This window comes from Papio anubis, chromosome 3 (genome assembly GCF_008728515.1).
Source record: "Papio anubis isolate 15944 chromosome 3, Panubis1.0, whole genome shotgun sequence".
Taxonomy (NCBI): Eukaryota; Metazoa; Chordata; class Mammalia; order Primates; family Cercopithecidae; genus Papio; species Papio anubis.
Genome location: NC_044978.1, coordinates 66608406 through 66628636, shown reverse-complemented (window position 1 = coordinate 66628636; position 20231 = coordinate 66608406). Strand labels below are relative to the sequence as shown.

At 36.2% G+C, this 20231-nt stretch overlaps 2 protein-coding genes and 1 long non-coding RNA gene across 6 annotated transcripts in view; 1 reads left to right on the top strand and 2 right to left on the bottom strand.

Annotated features, from left to right (window-relative positions):
- The window catches only part of FGF2 (fibroblast growth factor 2), a 73968-nt gene extending 57996 nt beyond the window's left edge, over window positions 1-15972 (top strand). Inside the window, exons 3-4 of one of the 2 annotated variants that reach the window (XM_031664301.1) lie at window positions 9977-10062; window positions 13014-15972. In XM_031664301.1, coding sequence (XP_031520161.1) covers window positions 9977-10062; window positions 13014-13038 — 111 coding nt within the window. In that variant the 3' untranslated portion in view covers window positions 13039-15972. Of the gene's footprint in view, window positions 1-9976 lie in introns of both variants that reach the window. The other variant, XM_031664300.1, reaches the window with a different exon arrangement.
- On the bottom strand, window positions 4971-8329 carry LOC108586083. Its single transcript, XR_001902823.3, has 2 exons — window positions 7775-8329; window positions 4971-6434 (listed from the first exon to the last, which is right to left on the bottom strand). It is a non-coding gene; the product is annotated as an uncharacterized LOC108586083 (long non-coding RNA).
- Window positions 10412-20231, bottom strand: part of NUDT6 (nudix hydrolase 6) — a 31207-nt gene continuing 21387 nt past the window's right edge. For all 3 annotated transcript variants that reach the window (XM_003899158.3, XM_003899160.3, XM_031664299.1), the window contains exons 4-5: window positions 15363-15417; window positions 10412-10993 (exon numbers count right to left, since the gene is read on the bottom strand). In XM_003899158.3, coding sequence (XP_003899207.1) covers window positions 10596-10993; window positions 15363-15417 — 453 coding nt within the window. In that variant the 3' untranslated portion in view covers window positions 10412-10595. The remainder of the gene's footprint in view (window positions 10994-15362; window positions 15418-20231) is intronic.

Below are 20231 nucleotides of genomic sequence, written 5' to 3'. Positions count from 1 at the left end.
TTCTCTGTCTTTGGATGTATTAACTCTTTCTGATACAACAGATTTCTACCAAGTTGGGGCAGTAAGAGTTAATTTAGCAATGCTTAGAAATGTATCACAAACACTTTGTAGAGACAAAGCCATGGTTATTAAGCATAAATTAAAAATTCAGGATTTCTTAGTCTCCTTTGAGGAATGGCATGGCCAAGATCCAGTTGTATGTTTCAGCTCTTGTCATACGACCCATTCCTGCCAAGTTCACAAGTTAATCTCTAGTCTTACCATCCAATTTGTGTGGTTTGGTGTCATGCCTTTTCAGCAGCAATCCTGTCTCTTTCAAATTGTTCTTGGTGGGCTATGTCAATCTTCAGATGAAAAAGTAAGCATGCCCCACCTCAAAACCAAAGATATGGTGTTGGTGATTCAGTAAGTGGCACATTTCTCTCTGAGTCAGATCCATAGACATTAAACTGTCAACAACAGCAACTTTTGGTATGAGTTCAGTGTTCTGACCAGTAGCCATCATCTGGGGATGCAGATGTGCCTCGTAACTCGTAGAAACTGGGATTTATGAACTTGTACTTGCCAGAGGCATTGTCCTTCCCACTCTTCTACCTGGCCCTTTTTCAGACTACTGTTATGACACATCCCTGGGTTCTTCTCCATTTTAGTCTGTGATTCCTGCAATGATTTCTAAAGCATTCTAGTCTCCTCCCAGAAAGAAGAGTACTGTGGATACATAAAACATTTTGGTTTTTAAGAGTTATGTTAGGCTGATCACCAATTAGAGTATGAAAAAAGACTAATTTGTGTACCGTTTTTTCCCCAGCACCTTCACATATTAATGGTATGCGTGTTTTCAGGTTACCGACTTTGTGTTGTTTGAAAACATTTCTTAAGGGTCCTTCCTTTCCTTTTGAAGCTAGGAAAAAGGAAAATTCAAAAAGTAACTATATTTAATTGCCAAAGCCTGTATTTGGAAGCCGAAGTTAAATAGTTCTTTAATGCACAACAGACTTCTTACTCCATTCCATAGCAGGATAAATTTTGTTGCTATGAGCAACAGAAGTCCAGAACAAATATTAGAATTGATGATTTAAGTGTTCACAAAATTACAGATTTTTAGGAAAATTGCATGAAGTGAAGTTAATTGTAGTTTTAAGTTTAAATCACCATACAACCTCAATGTTAGCATTGGTATGAAAAAACTTGACTGATCTTCATCTGCCAGAAAGTTGCACATTGTTTTCTATATAATGCTATAGATCATGATATACCCTGAACAAAATATTAATATCTCAGTAAGTATTAGAATGTAACTTGCATTGATCCACAATAGTGAAATATGAAAACATGTATATTCTCTGAGGATATACATGTAATTTCTGTTAAAGTAAGGTACACTTTACCTATAGAATAACTTTCTTAAATGAAGGGCCTTCATGATGACATGAACTCTATAATAAAGTAAGGTAAGGAAAATAGATATTTGAGGGCCCAATTATCCAGATTGACAGTCTATACTGATCAAATTTGTGAGAAAAATACAGTAATTGAAGAGGAATATGTATCCTTTTTAAGAGAGAAAACAGAGAAAATACAAAGGTTATTGCATAATGAGAATTACTGTTCTTTTATAACTCTATCTTAAAACTGTTATGCAATGTATAGATATTACAGATTTAAGACCATGTTTAGGCCTGGCACAATGGCTCATGCCTGTAATCCTAGCACCTTGGGAGGCCGAGGCAGGTGGATCACTTGAGGTCAGGAGTTTGAGACCAGCCTGGCCAACATGGTGAAACCCCATCTCTACTAAAAATACAAAAATTAGCCGGGCATGGTGATGCGCACCTGTAATCACAGCAACTCAGGAGGCTGAGGCAAAAGAATCGCTTGGACCCGGGAGGTGAACGTTGCAGTGAATCAAGATCATGCCACTGCACTCCAGCCTGGGCGACACAGTGAGACTCCATCTCAAAAAAATAAAAAATAAAAAGATCAAATTTAATTTTAACTTTTCACTATTTGGATGTTTCTTTTTTTTCTGAAGTAGTCAACATTGATACTTACATCATGTCTGTTTTTAATTCTCAGAAGTGGTATAAGCAAAAGCACTTTTGGATTCCTATTGAGCAAGCTCCCTCAAAAGCCAAAACTGAAAAATCAACGTAGTGTAAAACAATAAACAACCCAGTAAACGGAGCATGGGGAAATGGTCATAAGGTTCAAATCTAAAATTAGGAGTGGACCAGAATTGTGAGGCCAGTGCCTAAGGAAGGGAGAGCGGGGGTGAGAGGAGGTACTGTGGAGATATGAGGAGAACTTGCTCATGTGCTTATTTCTTTCCTTATTGTGTACTAAGGCTATTAGAGATTAGGAGGGATTCTAAAGACCATCTAATCCCATCTTCTTATTTTACAGAGGAGGAAAGTGATGCCCAGAGAAGTTAAAGGACTTGATTGAAAATACTAGTTAGGGATCAAGGCGATATTGGAATCTAGGTTTCTTGGCCCTTCAGAGATCCTCACAGATGTCAAGTTTGGATAGTCGACACTTGGAAAGGGTCATCTGGTCTATTTTCCTTAGGGAATAAATAGTTCATAAAGTTAAACCATATTCTGTATTTCAGTTTCTAGTCTGGATTTTCCCCAGTCCTAGTTCTCTAGTTCTTATTTCGATTTTGTAACGTCATTGAATTGTATTTTTATTGTAAGCTATCTGAAAAAGTTCCATTTGTTCATTAATTTAGCAAATATTTATTGATGACTTACTATGTGCCAAGCACTGATATAGCAGTAGAAACAATAGATGAAAATCTTCACAAACATGCCGTTGATAGTCTGGTGAAATAAAGTGATATGTATATATGAATCATCCGTATTTGGGCATAGTAGAGCACAGGAATGCATGAGGTGCTCTTATTTTACACATTATAGCTAGAGTTGCTGTATCTAGTGACTTGAGAAATTCATTTTTGTGGTGGTACTTGTAGCCCTAGAGTCAGTCTTTAAAAAAATAGTTTTTAGTTTTACGATGGCTTTGGACTTGCAGAAAAGTTATAAAGATAACACAGACAGTGTGTATGTATTCCACACTGAGTTTCATTTATTATTAACATCCTACATTAGTATGGTACATGTGTCACAACTAATGAACCAATACTGATATGTTATTATTAGCTGAAGTCCATACTTTATTCATGTTTCCTTAGTTTTTCCTAATATTCTCTTTCTGTTCCAGGGTACCATATTTAGTTATCATGTCTCCTTAGTTTCCTCCAGACTGTGACAGTTTCTTAGACTTTCCTTGTTTTTGATTACTTTGATAGTTTGAGGAGTACTGTTGAGGTATTTTTTAGAATGTCCTTCAACTTGCTTGATTTTTTTTTTTTTTTTTTTTTTTTTTTTTTTTTTTTTTTTTTTTTTTTGAGACAGGGTCTTGCTCTGTCTCCCAGGCTAGAGGGCAGTGGTGTGATCATAGATCACCACAACCTTGAATTCTAGGGCTAAAGCGATCCTCCCATCTTGGTCTCCCAAGTAGCTGGGACTACAGGTGCATGTCACCATACTCTACTAATTTATTTTTATTTTTAGTAGAGATGAAGTCTCGCTATATTGCCCAAATTGGTCTCAAACTCCTGGGCTCAATAATCCTCCTGCCTTGGCCTCTCAAAGTGCTGGGATGACAAGTGTGAGCCATTGCACCTGGCCTGATTTTCTTTTTTCCATGGGTAGATAGGAATTTGAGTGTTTGAGAGGAAGAATATAGAAGTTAAGTACCATTTTTGTGGCATATAATGATGTATGTTATCCTTATGATTGATCACTCATGATATAATCCTTGTTCAACTGGCTGAGATAGTATTTGTGTCCACTGTAAAGTTACGCTTTCACTTTCTATACCATACTGTCTGGAAGGAAGTCACCATGCATAGTCTATACTTAAGAGATCGAGATGATGGTTATGCTCCACCTCCTTGAGGGGGTAGTATCTACATAATTTGTCATTCTTTTTCATGGGAAATTTGTTCATTTTCCTCCATTCATTTATTTATTCAATCATTTATATCAATATGTATTCACAGATATTTATTTTATACTTTGAGTTATAATCCAATACTACATTATTTATTTTGTTGCTCAAATAGTTCCAGCTTTGGCCATTGGGAGCTCTTTCAGTTGGTTCCTGTGCTCTCCTCTTTGATGTACTCCTATCAATGCATTTATTTTGAGTACTTCATTACTTTCTGGTCTACAAGATGCTCCAGGCTCATTTAATATATTCCCTACTCCACCCTAGAATGAGCCACTTCTCCAAAGAGCATTGGTTTATTTTATTAGAGAATGGTATTAGAAACCACAAACTGGAATGCTGGGTGTGCTTGTTGCTACTGAAGTATCTTTGCTTCTAAGCCCTCACAGCTGACAGAGCAAGAAATGGTGGTACATCCTAGCCTGGATATATACATGTATTTATAGATATTTCTATATTTGGCCATCTGTATCAATATTAATATGAGGCCGAGCATGGTGGCTCACATCTGTAATCCCAGCACTCTGGGAGGCTGAGGCGGGTGGACCACAATGTCAGGAGTTCAAGACCAGCCTGACCAAAATGGTAAAACCCTGTCTCTACTAAAAATACAAAAATTAGCCAGGCGTGGTGGTGCGTGCCTGTAATCCCAGCTCCTCAGGAGGCTGAGGCAGGAGAATCGCTTGAACCTGGGAGGCAGAGGTTGTGGTGATCCGACCTCATGCCACTGTACTCCAGCCTGCATGACAGAGCGAGACTCTGTCTCAAAAACAGACAAACCAACAAACAAACGAATACCTAAATATGAGTTCATTCATACTGATATCTCCAACCTTAACCCATCAATAACACATGAATATTTTAGCAGTCCCCCCCCCTTGCTTGTGTGTAACCTGCCACCCCCAATAGTGAGAAACATGGCTCCCACCATCTCCTGGGATCAGTTTTTCATTATGTAGAAATATCTCACATAACTTTATTTTCTTTTTGAAATTCCAAAGTACATTAACTATCCAGACAAAAAACAAACTTCTAAAAGTATTGATTATGCTTTTTCACGCTACATTAGAGTCTGCTCTATTCAAATACTCCGCACAAGGGGTCAAACTGCCAGCACTATCTTTAACATCATTAGCATCATTATCAATATCAATAAATGGTTATTGGCCCCACTTATAGAACCACAAACTAAGGTGCTTTATGTAGACAGCCTCTGGGGGAACCTGGAGGTGTTGCCCCATCACTAACACATGATAAATTTGTATCACTATCATATGTATACATCTACATTTCTTTTTTAGGTTTCATACCTTTTAGACCTGAGAATACTTGTTTACTGACATTATTGTATATAACACACTTTCTGGTATTCCAAATAAATTAGCACTTTTCAATTTCTAGTTCCGTGGTTATTAGCATTAGCAAAAAGAAGGAAAAAAAGTTAAATGATGTGTCTGTTGCCTAGTAGGTGCTCAGTAAATACTCACTGTCTCCATTTGGATGTCTGATATTCCTCTCAAACTCAATACTTACAAAACTGAATTATTAATCTTTTCCTATAAAATCTGTTCATACTCATAGCCCTCCCCACCACGGTTGATGGCAAGTTTCCCATTCTAGAACAAAAACTTCAGTGCCATTATTAATTCCCTGTTTTTCTCATACCATGCAACCAATCCATCAGGAAACCCTATTAAGTCTACCTTCAAAATATGTCCAAAAGCAGACACCTCTTTACCATTTCTACTGCTACCTCCATGATCTGAACCTTCATTCTCACTGCCTGTATTACTGAATAACCCTTTATCTGGTCTCTCTAAGTCTGCTTCTGGCCCTCTGTAGTCTTGGCAGCCAGAATAATCCTAGAAAAAGATGTCAGATCATGTTATTTTTCTGCTCAAAAGCCTCCAGTGGCTCTCTATTTCCTTAGAATAAGAGCCAAATATTTACAATAGCCTACAAAACTATAAGATCTGCCTCCTCTCCCATCCCATTACCTCTCTGATCTCATTTCCTGCTACTCTTCCCACACTGGCGTACTTGCTACCCCTCAAACACTCTGCGTATGATCCTGTTGTAGGGCTTTTGCACTGGCTTTTCCTCTGACGTGAATGCTCTTCTCTGATATCTGGATGGCTAATGCCTTCATCTCCTTCAAGTATTTGCTCAAATGTCACTTTCTCAATGGAGCCTCCTGTGACCATGCTATTTAATATTGCACCTAGCTTCTATCCCTCACCATTCCTAGTCCCTGTTACCCTGTTCAGCTTTACTTTTTTCTCAGTTTTCTTATATTCTAACATAGAATATAATTTATTCGTGTATGCTTATTGCTTATTGTGTGTCTCCCCCAGCTAGAATTTGAGTGGCATAAAGGCAGGTATCTTGTTCAGTTTTGTTCATTGATGTGTCCTAGATGCCTAGAAGAAAAAAATATATAGATTGAATGAATAAATGTATTATCTGAACTCTATGCTTCCTCTACCTCTAAATTATTCTTCAATTTTAAAAAAGCAACAAATAAAGGAAAACTTAATTTGATATAAAGGTATCAAGTAGGTGTAAAGGCAAAAGGTATCCAAAATCTGAAATGTTACCAAAAGCACTGAGTTTTAAATTCCTCATTTGTTTTTTTTTTTTTTGTTTTTTTTTTTTTTGAGACGGAGTTTCGCTCTGTCGCCCAGGCTGGAGTGCAGTGGCCAGATCTCAGCTCACTACAAGCTCCGCTTCCCGGGTTCACGCCATTCTCCTGCCTCAGCCTCCCAACTAGCTGGGACCACAGGCGCCCGCCACCTTGCCCGGCTAGTTTTTTTGTACTTTTTAGTAGAGACGGGGTTTCACCGTGTTGGCCAGGATGGTCTCGATCTCCTGACCTCGTGATCCGCCCGTCTCGGCCTCCCAAAGTGCTGGGATTACAGGCTTGAGCCACCGCGCCCGGCCCCCTCATTTGTTAATGAGTATAATAATGTTAAAATATTGTTGTGACTTTTAAAGAAAAGTATATGCATAAAAGCAGTCAATAATCATGCATTAAGGGATTTCTCAGCTCTTAGGCCTATATAAAATAAGGCCTTGGAAACAAGGTACAAGTTGTTATAAGCCCTTAGAAGCCACTTTCTTTGTGGTGGCATTCTGAAGACCACTTTTTATCCGAAGTTTGAAATGCTGAGCAAACACTGAGAATAGGAAAAGAGTTCTTTAAATATGTTTATAAAGATTAATAAAATTATATTGTACCAGTTTTAATAGGAACACTGAGATCACAGTCACGGAAGATGACTTGGAAACTTAGAATGGAGATAATTGAAAATTGTATATATGTTGCTCTGTTAAACATCTACTTTTCTTGACTACTAAATTTTGACCCTACTACTCATTTTTTAAAAAATGCAGTTTGTTTTCAAGAGCAAAACAGTTGTTTAGTAAATTTACGTTGCTAAGCATTCAGCACAGATGTAAGTTTTCCTTCCCTCCACTGTTTTTTTTCAAAAGTAGAAATAACTTCTGTAATAAATAAATAAATAAGTAAATTAATTAATTAATAAGCTGTGGGTTCTATCATGTGTCCACTTAGTCCCTGGTACTGTTTCTTTTCTCTGAAATATTAGGAACTGGCTGAAAAGGCAAATGTTATTGGCATAGTTAGTATTCCAGTATGCCAAGCATTGTAGGGAGTGCCAGCTAGCAAGGTGGGGCATCCGGGAAGCTGATAGAATACCAACAAATGAACATATGACTAAATGCTGTTGTTTAAGTTTACCTCTGGGGAATCAGCCTATGAAGTTCCATGGTGGCCTTTCATGTTGTCTTTATGATTACTATGAATTTTCCTTTCACTCTTTATTTCCCTTCCACTTCTATTCTTGATCTTAAACCTGGAGTAGGGAAAAGGGAAGATTTTTTTTCTTTTATCAGTGTCAATGAAGATGACAGAATAAAGTAACACAGGTTAACTTCAGTTCGTACGAGAGGGGCACTAAATTTCACTAGAGGTAGAGTAAAAGTATTGGATTTGGAATACATTGGTCTGTATTACTCTAGGTTTAGGTGTTTCACTCTTATCACATTTGAATCTTTGTGAACAGCACAAGATAGTCCTGTGTTTCATATAGCTGGGTTCTGTCAATGTGTGCTTCTCTGTAAGGCTGTGATTTATTTGCATCATAAAAAATTGAGTTTCTTTATTAGTAACATATTACATAATGGGCAAATTAGTTACATTTCTATTTCAGTTTTTAAAAATCCAATTAACAGGCCGGGCGCGGTGGCTCAAGCCTGTAATCCCAGCACTTTGGGAGGCCGAGACGGGCGGATCACGAGGTCAGGAGATCGAGACCATCCTGGCTAACACGTGAAACCCCTCGCCTCAATAAAAATACAAAAACTAGCCGGGCGAAGGCGGGCCTGTAGTCCCAGCTACTCGGGAGGCTGAGGCAGGAGAATGGCGTGAACCTGGGAGGCGAGCTGCAGTGAGCTGAGACCCGCCACGTACCCAGCCTGGGCGACAGAGTGAGACTCCGCCTCTAAATCCACTAACAGTGGTCAAAATATTAAAACCAAGTAAATATCCAGTAACATTCTTATCTCTAGAAGATTACAGGATCAATACCACACCCTTACTTTAGATGGCTGAGACATATTAGTCACTTTTAGTTCTTTCCCAGGCTTTACTTTTCATTTTTGTTATTATGCCAGCTCTTTTCCTTGTTTTGCCAATTAATTTATGTTCTTGTCACAATTTGTGCCATTGTTTGCCTTATCTTAGAACCAAGGAATCTGGGAAAAGGTTCAAGTCTTTTTAATGTGGGTTTTTCCAAACCTGAAGTTTCCTATATGAGTATATAGAAATAAACTGGAATGTGGTATTAATACAAAACCATATATTTATATACCTCTGTATACATCTTATATTTATGTGTTTAGATAAAATTTACATGTGTTTTCTATATAAGTTTATCATTCAATTGATATATATACACATAATTATAATATAAAAATGATTTTTCCTTTTTTTCTTTTGAAGTGAATAAATTGATTTTTCCCCTTTGAGGTCAGTAAGTATCATCAGTGCTACCCTGTGAAGTTGCTTTTTGAACATTTATCTTAGATAATGTGGTAGCTATTAGTTTCCATTACTTGGAGTATTATTTCCAGGTCTTTTTGAAAGCCAGCTATCCTATTTTTTCTGATCAATAGTTGAATTGAAATTAAAATGCAAAGTCCCTTCCTCCTGAAAGAGACTGCCAGAAATCAATATGATACTTACTTATTCCTCATTGTCCAACAGTGTTTACAGATTGTTAATCATATGTAATATAATGTTCCAATATTATTTTTGGCATTATATGCCAATAGCTATTTTCTATACAATAAACTATTCATTATTATACCTTAAAACAACATTAGCCACTTAAAAATTTTTGTCAAAATTTGGGGAATTAATTCTGCTTGTGAGCAAAGTATTAACAAATCTCCTTCTTCTGTATGGAAAGATTACAATGGGTTAGCCTTCTGCTAGTGCTTCACTGTATCTCTGATAAAAGTAAAAATGATCCCTGATTGGTTACCTGCCTTGGGACTGGGAGGAGTGTGGATGGATCATAAATACTGCTGGAAGCTACAGCTTTGGGCTTCCCATAGCATACTTCTTCTTACTGGGTATGTCCCTCCTTGTGTTTAACACCTGATCTGTCTGTTTTGGAGCTGGAGAATGGTCTCTGAACTCCTACTGAAGTGACATACTTGATGCTGTCCTGCTGACATGCTGTGTTCCCGGCCTGTGTCCTTCTTCAGAACTAGTCTGTGTCACATTTTGGCCCACTGAATCTTGTTAGTTTGATTGCCCTGCTGAACCCAACACCACTGCAGCTGCTTGAGCAGAATAGGCATTATACTATCATAAATATTTAATATGAAAAGTGTAATAATAATAATAACAAGTAATTCTTCCTTTATTTTTCAGAAATGTGTTACGGATGAGTGTTTCTTTTTTGAACGATTGGAATCTAATAACTACAATACTTACCGGTCAAGGAAATACACCAGTTGGTATGTGGCACTGAAACGAACTGGGCAGTATAAACTTGGATCCAAAACAGGACCTGGGCAGAAAGCTATACTTTTTCTTCCAATGTCTGCTAAGAGCTGATTTTAATGGCCACATCTAATCTCATTTCACATGAAAGAAGAAGTATATTTTAGAAATTTGTTAATGAGAGTAAAAGAAAATGAATGTGTATAGCTTAGTTTGGATAATTGGTCAAACAACTTTTTATCTGGTAGTAAAATATGTAACCATTGTCCCAGTAAAGAAAACAAAAATTGTTGAAAAATGTATAGACTTCCCCCTTTTATATAGCATCTGCTGTTACCCAGTGAAGCTTACCTAGAGCAATGATCTTTTTCATGCATTTGCTTTATTCAGAAAGAGGCTTTTAAAATGTGCACATTTAGAAACAAAATTTCTTCATGGAAATCATATACATTAGAAAGTTACAGCCAGATATTTAATCAATGCAAAATATCCACTGTTTCTTATATCATTCATTAGTCTACATGTTTCTAAACATATAAATGTGAATTTAATAAATTCCTTTCATAGTTTTATAATTATCTGGCAGTTCCTTGTGATAGAGTTTATAAAACAGGCCTGTGTGGACTGCTGGAAGTTCTTCCACAGTCAGGTCAATTTTGTCAAACCCTTCTCTGTACCCATATAGCAGCAGCCTAGCAACTCTGCTGGTGATGGGAGTTGTATTTTCAGTCTTGGCCAGGTCATTGAGATCCATCCACTCACATCTTAAGCATTCATGCTGGCAAAAATTTATTGTGAATGAATATGGCTTTAGGCGGCAGATGATATACATATCTGACTTCCCAAAAGCTCCAGGATTTGTGTGCTGTTGCCGAATACTTAGGAGGGACCTGAATTCTGATTTTATACCAGTCTCTTCAAAAACTTCTCGAACTGCTGTGTCTCCTACATTTAAAAGAGATGAACAAATCAATAATAATTACACTTTTAGAAACTGTATCATCAAAGATTTTCAGCTAAAGTAGCATCATGTAAAGACTCAAAACATTATCCTAACAAAGTAGTTTTCAATACAAATTCTTTGCCTTGTGGACATCAAGAAATCCCAAAATATTTTCTTACCACTGTAAATTGAAGAAGCTTTTGAAATGCTGAATATTTCTTTGGCTGCTACTAGAAGGCTTATCTACCTGTACATTTTTGGGGTCAGCTCTTTTTAAGTTCTTGCTGCTCTGTTTTCAAAAAGGTAAAAATATAGATTGAAAAGTTAAAACATGTTGCATGGCTGCAGTTCCTTCGTTTCTCGAGATAATATTCCAAAGAACTTAGATTCATTTCTTGAACACCGAAATGCTGGAGGTATTTCATCAGTTTTCAAAAAACTTGGAATATAAATATTTCTATAATTCAACAAAGGTTTTCACATTTTGTAAGGTTCATTTTTCAATTAAATGCAAATTTTGTGGCAGGATTTTTATTGCCATTAATATATTTTTGTGGCAGCTTTTTCTACACATCCAGATGGACCCTCTAACTGGGCTTTCTCTAATTTTGTGATGCTCTGTCATTGTCTCCCAAGGCATTTAGGAGAAGCCCTTTAGAAAGCTGCCTTCCTCTACCACTTTGCTGGAAAGCTTCACAATTGTCACAGAGATTTTTGTTCCAATACTCTTTTTGCCTCCATTTTTCTTGTTTGTCAAATAGTAAATGATATTTGCCCTTACAGTAATCCTACTGGTGAAAAATATGCAAAGAAGAGGAAGTCACAGAAACATGTCTCAATTCCCATGTTCTCTGACTATAGACTCTTACCAATCCCCTGGATATGCTCTTGTATTTTCCCTCTAATAGCTATGGAAAGATGCATAGAAAGAGTATAATGTTTTAAAACATAAGGCATTTATCTGCCATTTTTTAATTACATGCTGACTTCCCTTACAATTGAGATTTGCCCGTAGGTTAAACATGGTTAGAAATAACTGAAAGCATAAAAGAAAAATCTAGGCTGGGTACAGTGGCTCATGCCTATATTCCCTGCACTTTGGGAGGCCAAAGCAGGAAGATCGCTTGAGCCCAGGAGTTCAAGACCAACCTGGGCAACATGGTGAAACCCCGTCTCTACAAATAAACACAAAAATTAGCCAGGCATGGTGGCATGCACATGTGGTCTCAGATACTTGGGAGGATGAGGTGGGAGGGTCGATCACTTGAGGCCAAGAGGTCAAGGCTGCAGTGAGCCATAATCATGCCACTGCACTCCAGCCTAGTTGACAGAGTGACACTTTGTCTCAAAAAAAGGGAGAAATTTTCCTTAATAAGAAAAGTAATTTTTACTCTGACATTCAATACATTTATTATTAAATGTATTATTAAAGATGGTAGCACTAGTCTTAAATTGTATAAAATATCCCCTAACATGTTTAAAAGTCCATTTTTATTCATTATGCTTTGAAAAATAATTATGGGGAAATACATGTTTGTTATTAAATTTATTATTAAAGATAGTAGCACTAGTCTTAAATTTGATATAACATCTCCTAACTTGTTTAAATGTCCACTTTCATTCTTTATGTTTGAAAATAAATTATGGGGATCCTATTTAGCTCTTAGTACCACTAATCAAAAGTTCAGCGTGTAGCTTATGATCTATGCTGTTTCTATGCTGTGGAAGCACCGGACGGGGGTAGTGAGCAAATCTGCCCTGCTCAGCAGTCACCATAGCAGCTGACTGAAAATCAGCACTGCCTGAGTAGTTTTGATCATTTTAACTTAAATCACTAACTGACTGAAATTTGAATGGGCAAATAAGTGCTTTTGTCTCCAGAGTATGGGAGACCCACCTCGAGATGGATTTCTTCCCCAAAGATTTCAAGATGAAATCAGGATAGTGTGCTTTATTCTGTTGTATTTTTTATTATTTTAATATACTGTAAGCTAAACTGAAATAACATTTGCTGTTTTATAGGTTTGAAGAACATAGGAAAAACTAAGAGGATTTGTTTTATTTTTGCTGATGAAGAGATATGTTTAAATATGTTGTATTGTTTTGTTTAGTTACAGGACAATAATGAAATGGAGTTTATATTTGTTATTTCTATTTTGTTATATTTAATAATAGAATTAGATTGAAATAAAATATAATGGGAAATAATCTGCAGAATGTGGGTTTTCCTGGTGTTTCCCTCTGACTCTAGTGCACTGATGATCTCTGATAAGGCTCAGCTGTTTTATAGTTCTCTGGCTAATGCAGGAGATTCTCTTCCTGCCAGTGGTAATATGATTTTTTAGGAAGGCAGTTTGTCAATTTTAATCTTGTGGATACCTTTATACTCTTAGGGTATTATTTTATATAAAAGCCTTGAGGGTTGCATTCTATTTTCTATATGACCCTCTTGATTTTTAAAAAAACACTATGGATAACAATTCTTCATTTACCTAGTATTATGAAAGAATGAAGGATTTCAAACAAATGTGTTTCCCAGTTAACTAGAGTTTACTGTTTGAGCCAATATAAATATTTAACTGTTTGTGATGGCAGTATTCCTAAAGGACATTGCATGTTTTCCTAAATACAGAGTTTAAAAAATTTCAGTAATTATTAGGTGATTCAGCTTCATCATTAAGAATATCTTTTGTTTTATGTTGAGTTAGAAATGCCCTCATATAGATATAGTCTTTCAGACCTCTACTGTCAGTTTTCATTTCTAGCTGCTTTCAAGGTTTTATTAATTTTAAGGCAAAGCTTAATTTATACTAAGCTTGGGAAATATGGCTAACGCCAACTGCAGTTTTTTCTTCTTAATTCCACATGACTGAGAGCTTTTAATTCCATATGGTCTCTGGATAGGTGGGTTGTTGTGACAACCACACTTTTTTTTCTTTTTTTTTAAAAAAAAGGTAGTGAATTTTTAATTATCTGGACTTTAAGAAGGATTCTGGAGTATACTTAGGCCTGAAATTATACGTATTTGGCTTGGAAATATGTGTTTCTTCAGTGACATCTACAAATAAGTATAGCTGAAATTCAGAGGACCCATAAAAGTTCACATGAAAAAAATCAATTCATTTGAAAAGGCAAGATGCAGGAGAGAGGAAACCTTGCAAACCTGCAGACTGCTTTTTGCCCAATATGAATTGGGTAAGGATGCAAAACATAAGCTTAATTAGCTCACATGCCCTGCTGTCACATGGCACCAGTGGATAGTGTGAGAGAATTAGACTGTAGAACAAATAGCCTTCTCTTTCAGCATTCGCACCACTACAAAATCATCTTTTATATCAACAGAACAGTAAGCATAAACTAAGCAAAAGGTCAGTAAGTACCTGAAACCAAGATTGACTAGAGATATATCTTAATGCAATCCATTTTCTGATGGATTGTTAGGAGTTGGCTATATAATGTACATACGGTATTTTGGTTTGTGTAAAAGTTTTAAAAATCAAGTTTTAAGTATATAGACATTTTTAAATAAAATATTTAAAGGCAATTTAGAAAACTGCCTTAATATCATTGTTGGCTAAATAGAATAGGGGACATGCATATTAAGGAAAAGGTCATGGAGAAATAATATTGGTATCAAAAAAATATATTAATTTGTTATGATACACATTGAATTTGATCCAATGGTTTAAGGAATAGGTAGGAAAATTTGGTTTCTATTTTTTGATTTCCTGTAAATCAGTGACATAAATAATTTTTAACTTATTTTATATTTCCCTGTCTTAAATACTGAGCTCAGTAAGTTGTGTTAGGGGGTTATTTCTCAGTTGAGACTTTCTTATATGACATTTTACTATGTTTTGGCTTCCTGACTATTAAAAATAAATAGTAGATACAATTTTCATGAAGTGAAGAATTACATTACCACTGCTCTATAATTGACTTCATTATATTTATTTCAAAGTTCATTTAAAGGCTACTATTCATCCTCCGTGATGGAATGGTCAGGAATTTGTTTCCTCATAGTTTAATTCCAACAACAATATTAGTTGTATCCAAAATAACCTTTAATGCTAAACTTTACTGATGTATATCCAAAACTTCTCCATTTCAGACAAATTAATCCAGAAGCAGTCATAAACAGAAGAATAGGTGGTATGTTCCTAATGATATTATTTCTACTAATGGAATAAATTGTAATATTAGAAATTGTGCTGCTAATTATATCAGCTCTGAGGTCATTTCTGAAATGTTCTGACTTAGTCTGAACAAATTAGAAAATTTAAATTTTTATTCTTAGCTATAAATCAGGAAAATAAACACATTAATTTCCTCAACATTTTCAAGCCAATTAAAAACATGGAAGATACACACCAATATCTTCTCCAGGCTCTGACAGACCTCCTGGAAACTTCCACATATTTTTCAACTGCAGTATAAAGTCAGAAAATAAAGTTAACATAACTTTCACTAACACACACACGTAGATTTCACAAAATCTTCCTATAATTGGTCAAAGTGGTTGAGAATGTATTTTTTAGTAATTGCATGCAAAATTTTTCTAGCTTCCATCCTTTCTCCCTCGTTTCTTTTTTTGGGGGGAGCCGGTAATTGATGCAATCTTTTCCCACCTTTTCTCTTTAGGACATAGAAGTGGTTTTGTTTGGTTAACGTGATAAATTCTGTATGAATGAAACATTGGAGGGAAACATCTACTGAATTTCTGTAATTTAAAGTATTTTGCTGCTAGTTGACTATGAACAAATAGAAGAATCTTACAGATGCTGCTATAAATAAGTAGAAAATACAGTATAAATTTCATCACTACAGTATGCTGTTTTAAAATCTATTTCTGATATTGTATTTCTAATCAGATGTATTACTCTTATTTCTATTGTATGTGTTAATGATTTTATGTAAAAATGTAATTGCTTTTCATGAGTAGTATGAATAAAATTGATTAGTTTGTGTTTTCTTGTCTCCCATTTCTTTGTGTCTTCTTGTCTATGATTTCTTTTTTCTTTTGTTGGGGAGGGACAGGTGGAAAGATCTGATCTTGGAATAGGGATAAATATAGAAAAATATATTAAAAACAATTATGAGATGACATGGACAATATTCTTATGACGACATGATTACTTTTTTCCTGTTAGAGTTCTGTTATATCTATCCATCACATGATAAAAACTAAAGCATGAGAAATTATAACATACTCATAAGGGAGCTGTACCTTTGGCTAGTACCTTATACTCTTCATTCATAAAACAAGTTATGGACCTTTTACTGGTTTGCTTTGTGACCCACTTATTTCCTGGATGACTGCTTCTTAAAAGAATGTGTCATTATTCAACTATGCTAGGTTGGAGACCAGTGGCATGGTTCCCAGAGTTTCCATAGACTGTTGATTATGTGGGTACAGAATTCAGGCTTTGAGTGTCTGGGCTAGGCTTGACATTAATTTATAAAGGATATTATGCTTTACTTTATTAATGTAGAAATATATCTGTAAATATACCTCTATATCAATGCACTGTCTTCTAGATTCCATTTCGAAATAGTCCCAGAAGGTTTATTTCTCCAGAAACTATGCAGTCTTTGTCTGACAAGATGTTGAACTTTACCACCATAAATTCCATTTACATTTTGAGATAGCATCTCATTCTGCTGGCCAACCTGGAGTACAGTGGCACCATCAGAGCTCACTGCAGTCTTGACCTGCCTGGGCTCAGGTGATTCTCCCACCTCAGCCTCCCGAGTAGTTGGGACTACAGGTGTGCACCACCACACCTAATTTTTTTTTTTTTTTTTTTTTTAAAGATGAGATTTCACCACGTTGCCCAGGCTGGTCTTGAACTCCTGAGGCTCAGGCAATCCTCCCACCCGGGCTTCCCAAAGTGCTGGGGTTACAGGCGTGAGCTACCATAACCAGCCTGTAAGTTCTGTTCTAACAAAAGAAAAGTTATAATGGAGCAGACAAATGTTTCCTAAAAACAACAAAAGCTGACTTTAGAAATCTTTAACCATAAATGATTAGAGATTGATTGTTAATTAAATCTGGAGATGAACTTATTAGAAGGGGGAAAATGCTAGACATAAGGACTGAAAACAGCTCACACAAATTTGATTTTGACTATTTTATAAATTAAACCTTTTATATGGAAATATTAGGCATATGTTTATGCTGGTAAGTATTTTGTGACATTTTATGGCACCATTTAGGCTTTTAAAATGCTTACTTCCCTAAAAAAGCTTGAGCCTGGGTGTAGTCTAAGTAGTAGAGAGGCCTAAGCTATGTGGTTTGTGAAAAATCTAGTTAATGTCCTAGATATGATCAATAGTGAGATGAGCATGTCTTCCCACTTCTTTTCTTTATATCAAACAATTCCCATTAGCTGTGTTTAACAATATAACAACATTAAAATACTAATGCTGGGCACAGTGCCTCACATCTGTAATCCCAGAGCTTTGGGAGGCTGAGACGGGAAGATCACTTGAGCCTCGGAGTTCAAGGCTGCAGTGAATTGTGCCACTGCACTCCAGCCTGGGCAACAGAGTGAGACCCCACACGCTGTGTTGCGGGTCTGACCCGCAGACCCTAACCAAGTGACCGATGAAAAAATGCACTCAGACACAGATATCCAACGGAAGAGTGGGCTGGGGACTGGGCCACTCAGAAAGAATTGCAGCAGCCACCCGTGCTGCAGACATTTATTCAGTACAGATTTAATGACAAAGGCCTTGAGTCAACACAGTTGTGGGTAATTAACATGGTCGCGCCCACCCCACCACACCCCCAACCGCTGCCGCCCCAGAGAGAGTAGTCCTGCCTGCGGATGATTAAAGGGCGCCCTCAACCCCGCCGCCAACGCCCCAGAGAGGGTAGTGCTGTGCGCGCCATGATTAACTTACCTAGATCAGTTTCTTAACATCCCCTTGTTACCTAAACTAAGCTTTCAGGCAGCGGATAAGAGAATCTGGCTGCCTTCAACCAAATCCTTTCCCTAAACTTTTGTAAAACCTCCCAGCCTTCCAAGAAGGTTTTCATCTTTCTACAAGTTTTTCCACCACCCTGACCAATCTCCTATACTATGCTAAATATTTTTATAAGAATTATGCACATTTAAACTTCACAATACTCCCATGAGAGGCCTATAATTTGTTTCCATTTTAGAGGTGATGAAACTGAGGGCATAAAAACACTTGCCTGGGGTCACACACCTAGTACGTGATAAACTCAGTGTTAAAATCCAGGCAGGCTTTTTCTAACCATCTTTTAAGAAATTGTAAAAGTCGATTTGATATTTTCTCACTAATCCTTAATGACTGTACACTGCTTTTTCATATACCTTTTAATTTTTTCCTTGGACCTAGTTGGAACATTCTATATAAATCCAATTAGATTCTGTGTGTTAGACTTACACTTTTCCAGGGCTCACAAATTTGGACTACAGTTTAGTGCCAAATGTCTTTTTATCTATCTGTTGCTTGTGAGTTCCCCATCTAGAATGCTCTGATTGGCATGGAATTTATTTCCTAGCTAGTGATCTTTTATTATTCTTTCTTTCCAGTATATTGTTTTATGAGGAAAAAATTACTGAGGATCGATTTTGAAAATGTAGCCTATGAGATTATGCTTTTCATCTTTGTTCTCCCTTCCTATAAAAGAAGATGATATCTCTGTGCCTCAAGTGTAAAATTCCATGATCCTTTTTTTCCCTAATCTTAAAAAAGGAACTTTCCACTCTCTTGTGAAAGAAATATTCTAAAATGCTCTTGTGCTTAGCTGCTTTGTGGGATGCTACTCAACAGTCACATATATGACCCCTCCCTGCTTTGAGTTGGTGAGGTCTAGTTCCTTTAAGCATATCTGATTTTCACATACTACAAAAGGTATAGTATCCTTTTAACTTATAAAAATATGTGTTTTTAAACCATATTTAGAGTAGTTCCATCATATTTTGGAATGGTGAGTATGACAATTTTCCTATACATTTTCCAATTATAAATCTAATGTTCTCTGTGTGTGTGTGTGTGTGTGTGTGTGTGTGTGTGTGTGTGTAGCAGTAAATGGAAAACAGAAGACAGTGTGGATGAAGTAAGGGTGGTCTCATCACTGCAATCCTTCCTTCCCCAGTGTTAGAAATTGCTGGCCCAAGAAATAGTCATTTTAGCTACCAAGAAAGGGTAAATTTTCTGATGCATTTTTTAGAGATATTAACAGAATGTAAGATACTTTCTCTGTTAAAGCATGTTCAAGTTTAAAACCACTATTTCTTTGAAAACTTATCCTGAAGATAAACTCAAGTTTATTTTAGGGTTTCTAGAATGGGTGAAAATGATTCATTTTCTGATTCTTTTTCTATTTTCTCTGTTCCACAGACATCTGCTTTCCTAAGCAAAGTATTCATTTTAAGACCTTCCCTAGGCATGGCTACTGAAATCCTAACCAGAAGTTTGTGTAAACACAACCCTTAAAAGACTACTAATTTCTTTCAGCCATATCTCAAGAACCAAGAGCAAGGGCACAGACCCGCTAACCTTTTCCCTTTGGTTCTCGTATATATGTGACCTTCTTGTTCTGTCTTTACTCCAACTCGGTCAGATGCCAGAAATTTGGTTATCTTTTATTTTTCATTGTTCTAGTCTTTAATGATCCTATCACCTTTTATAATTCAGAACTACTGTATTTAGATAAATCTCACTAGCTATAATATTATCACTATTACCAATGAGAAAGAAGCTACCATAGAGTGTCTAATAAGTTTGTTCATTCATTCAATAGAAATTATTGAGTGTTAGGTGTTGGGCATACAGAAGTTAATGTATATAGCAAGCATAAAGAAGTTAATGTATATTGGGCATACAGAAGTTAATGTACATGGCAAACCCAGTCATTCTTTTTATCTTGGCACCATGTATTTTTCTTAATAATACTTATCTCCACCTTACATAATATTTATTCATTTTATTATTTGTATCTTACACATTTGAATGTAAGCTCCATATGTAGAAACTTTGCTTTGCTAAACTCCATATGTGGAAACTATACATCTGTTCACTGATGTATACCTAGTGCTTAGTGCACCATGTATTTTTCTTAATAACACATCTCCACCTTACATAATATTCATCCATTTTATTATTTGTATCTTATGCATTTGAATGTAAGCTCCCTATGTAGAAACTTTACTTTGTTCACTGATGTGTACCTAGTGCTTAGAACAGTGTATACAGCAGACTATG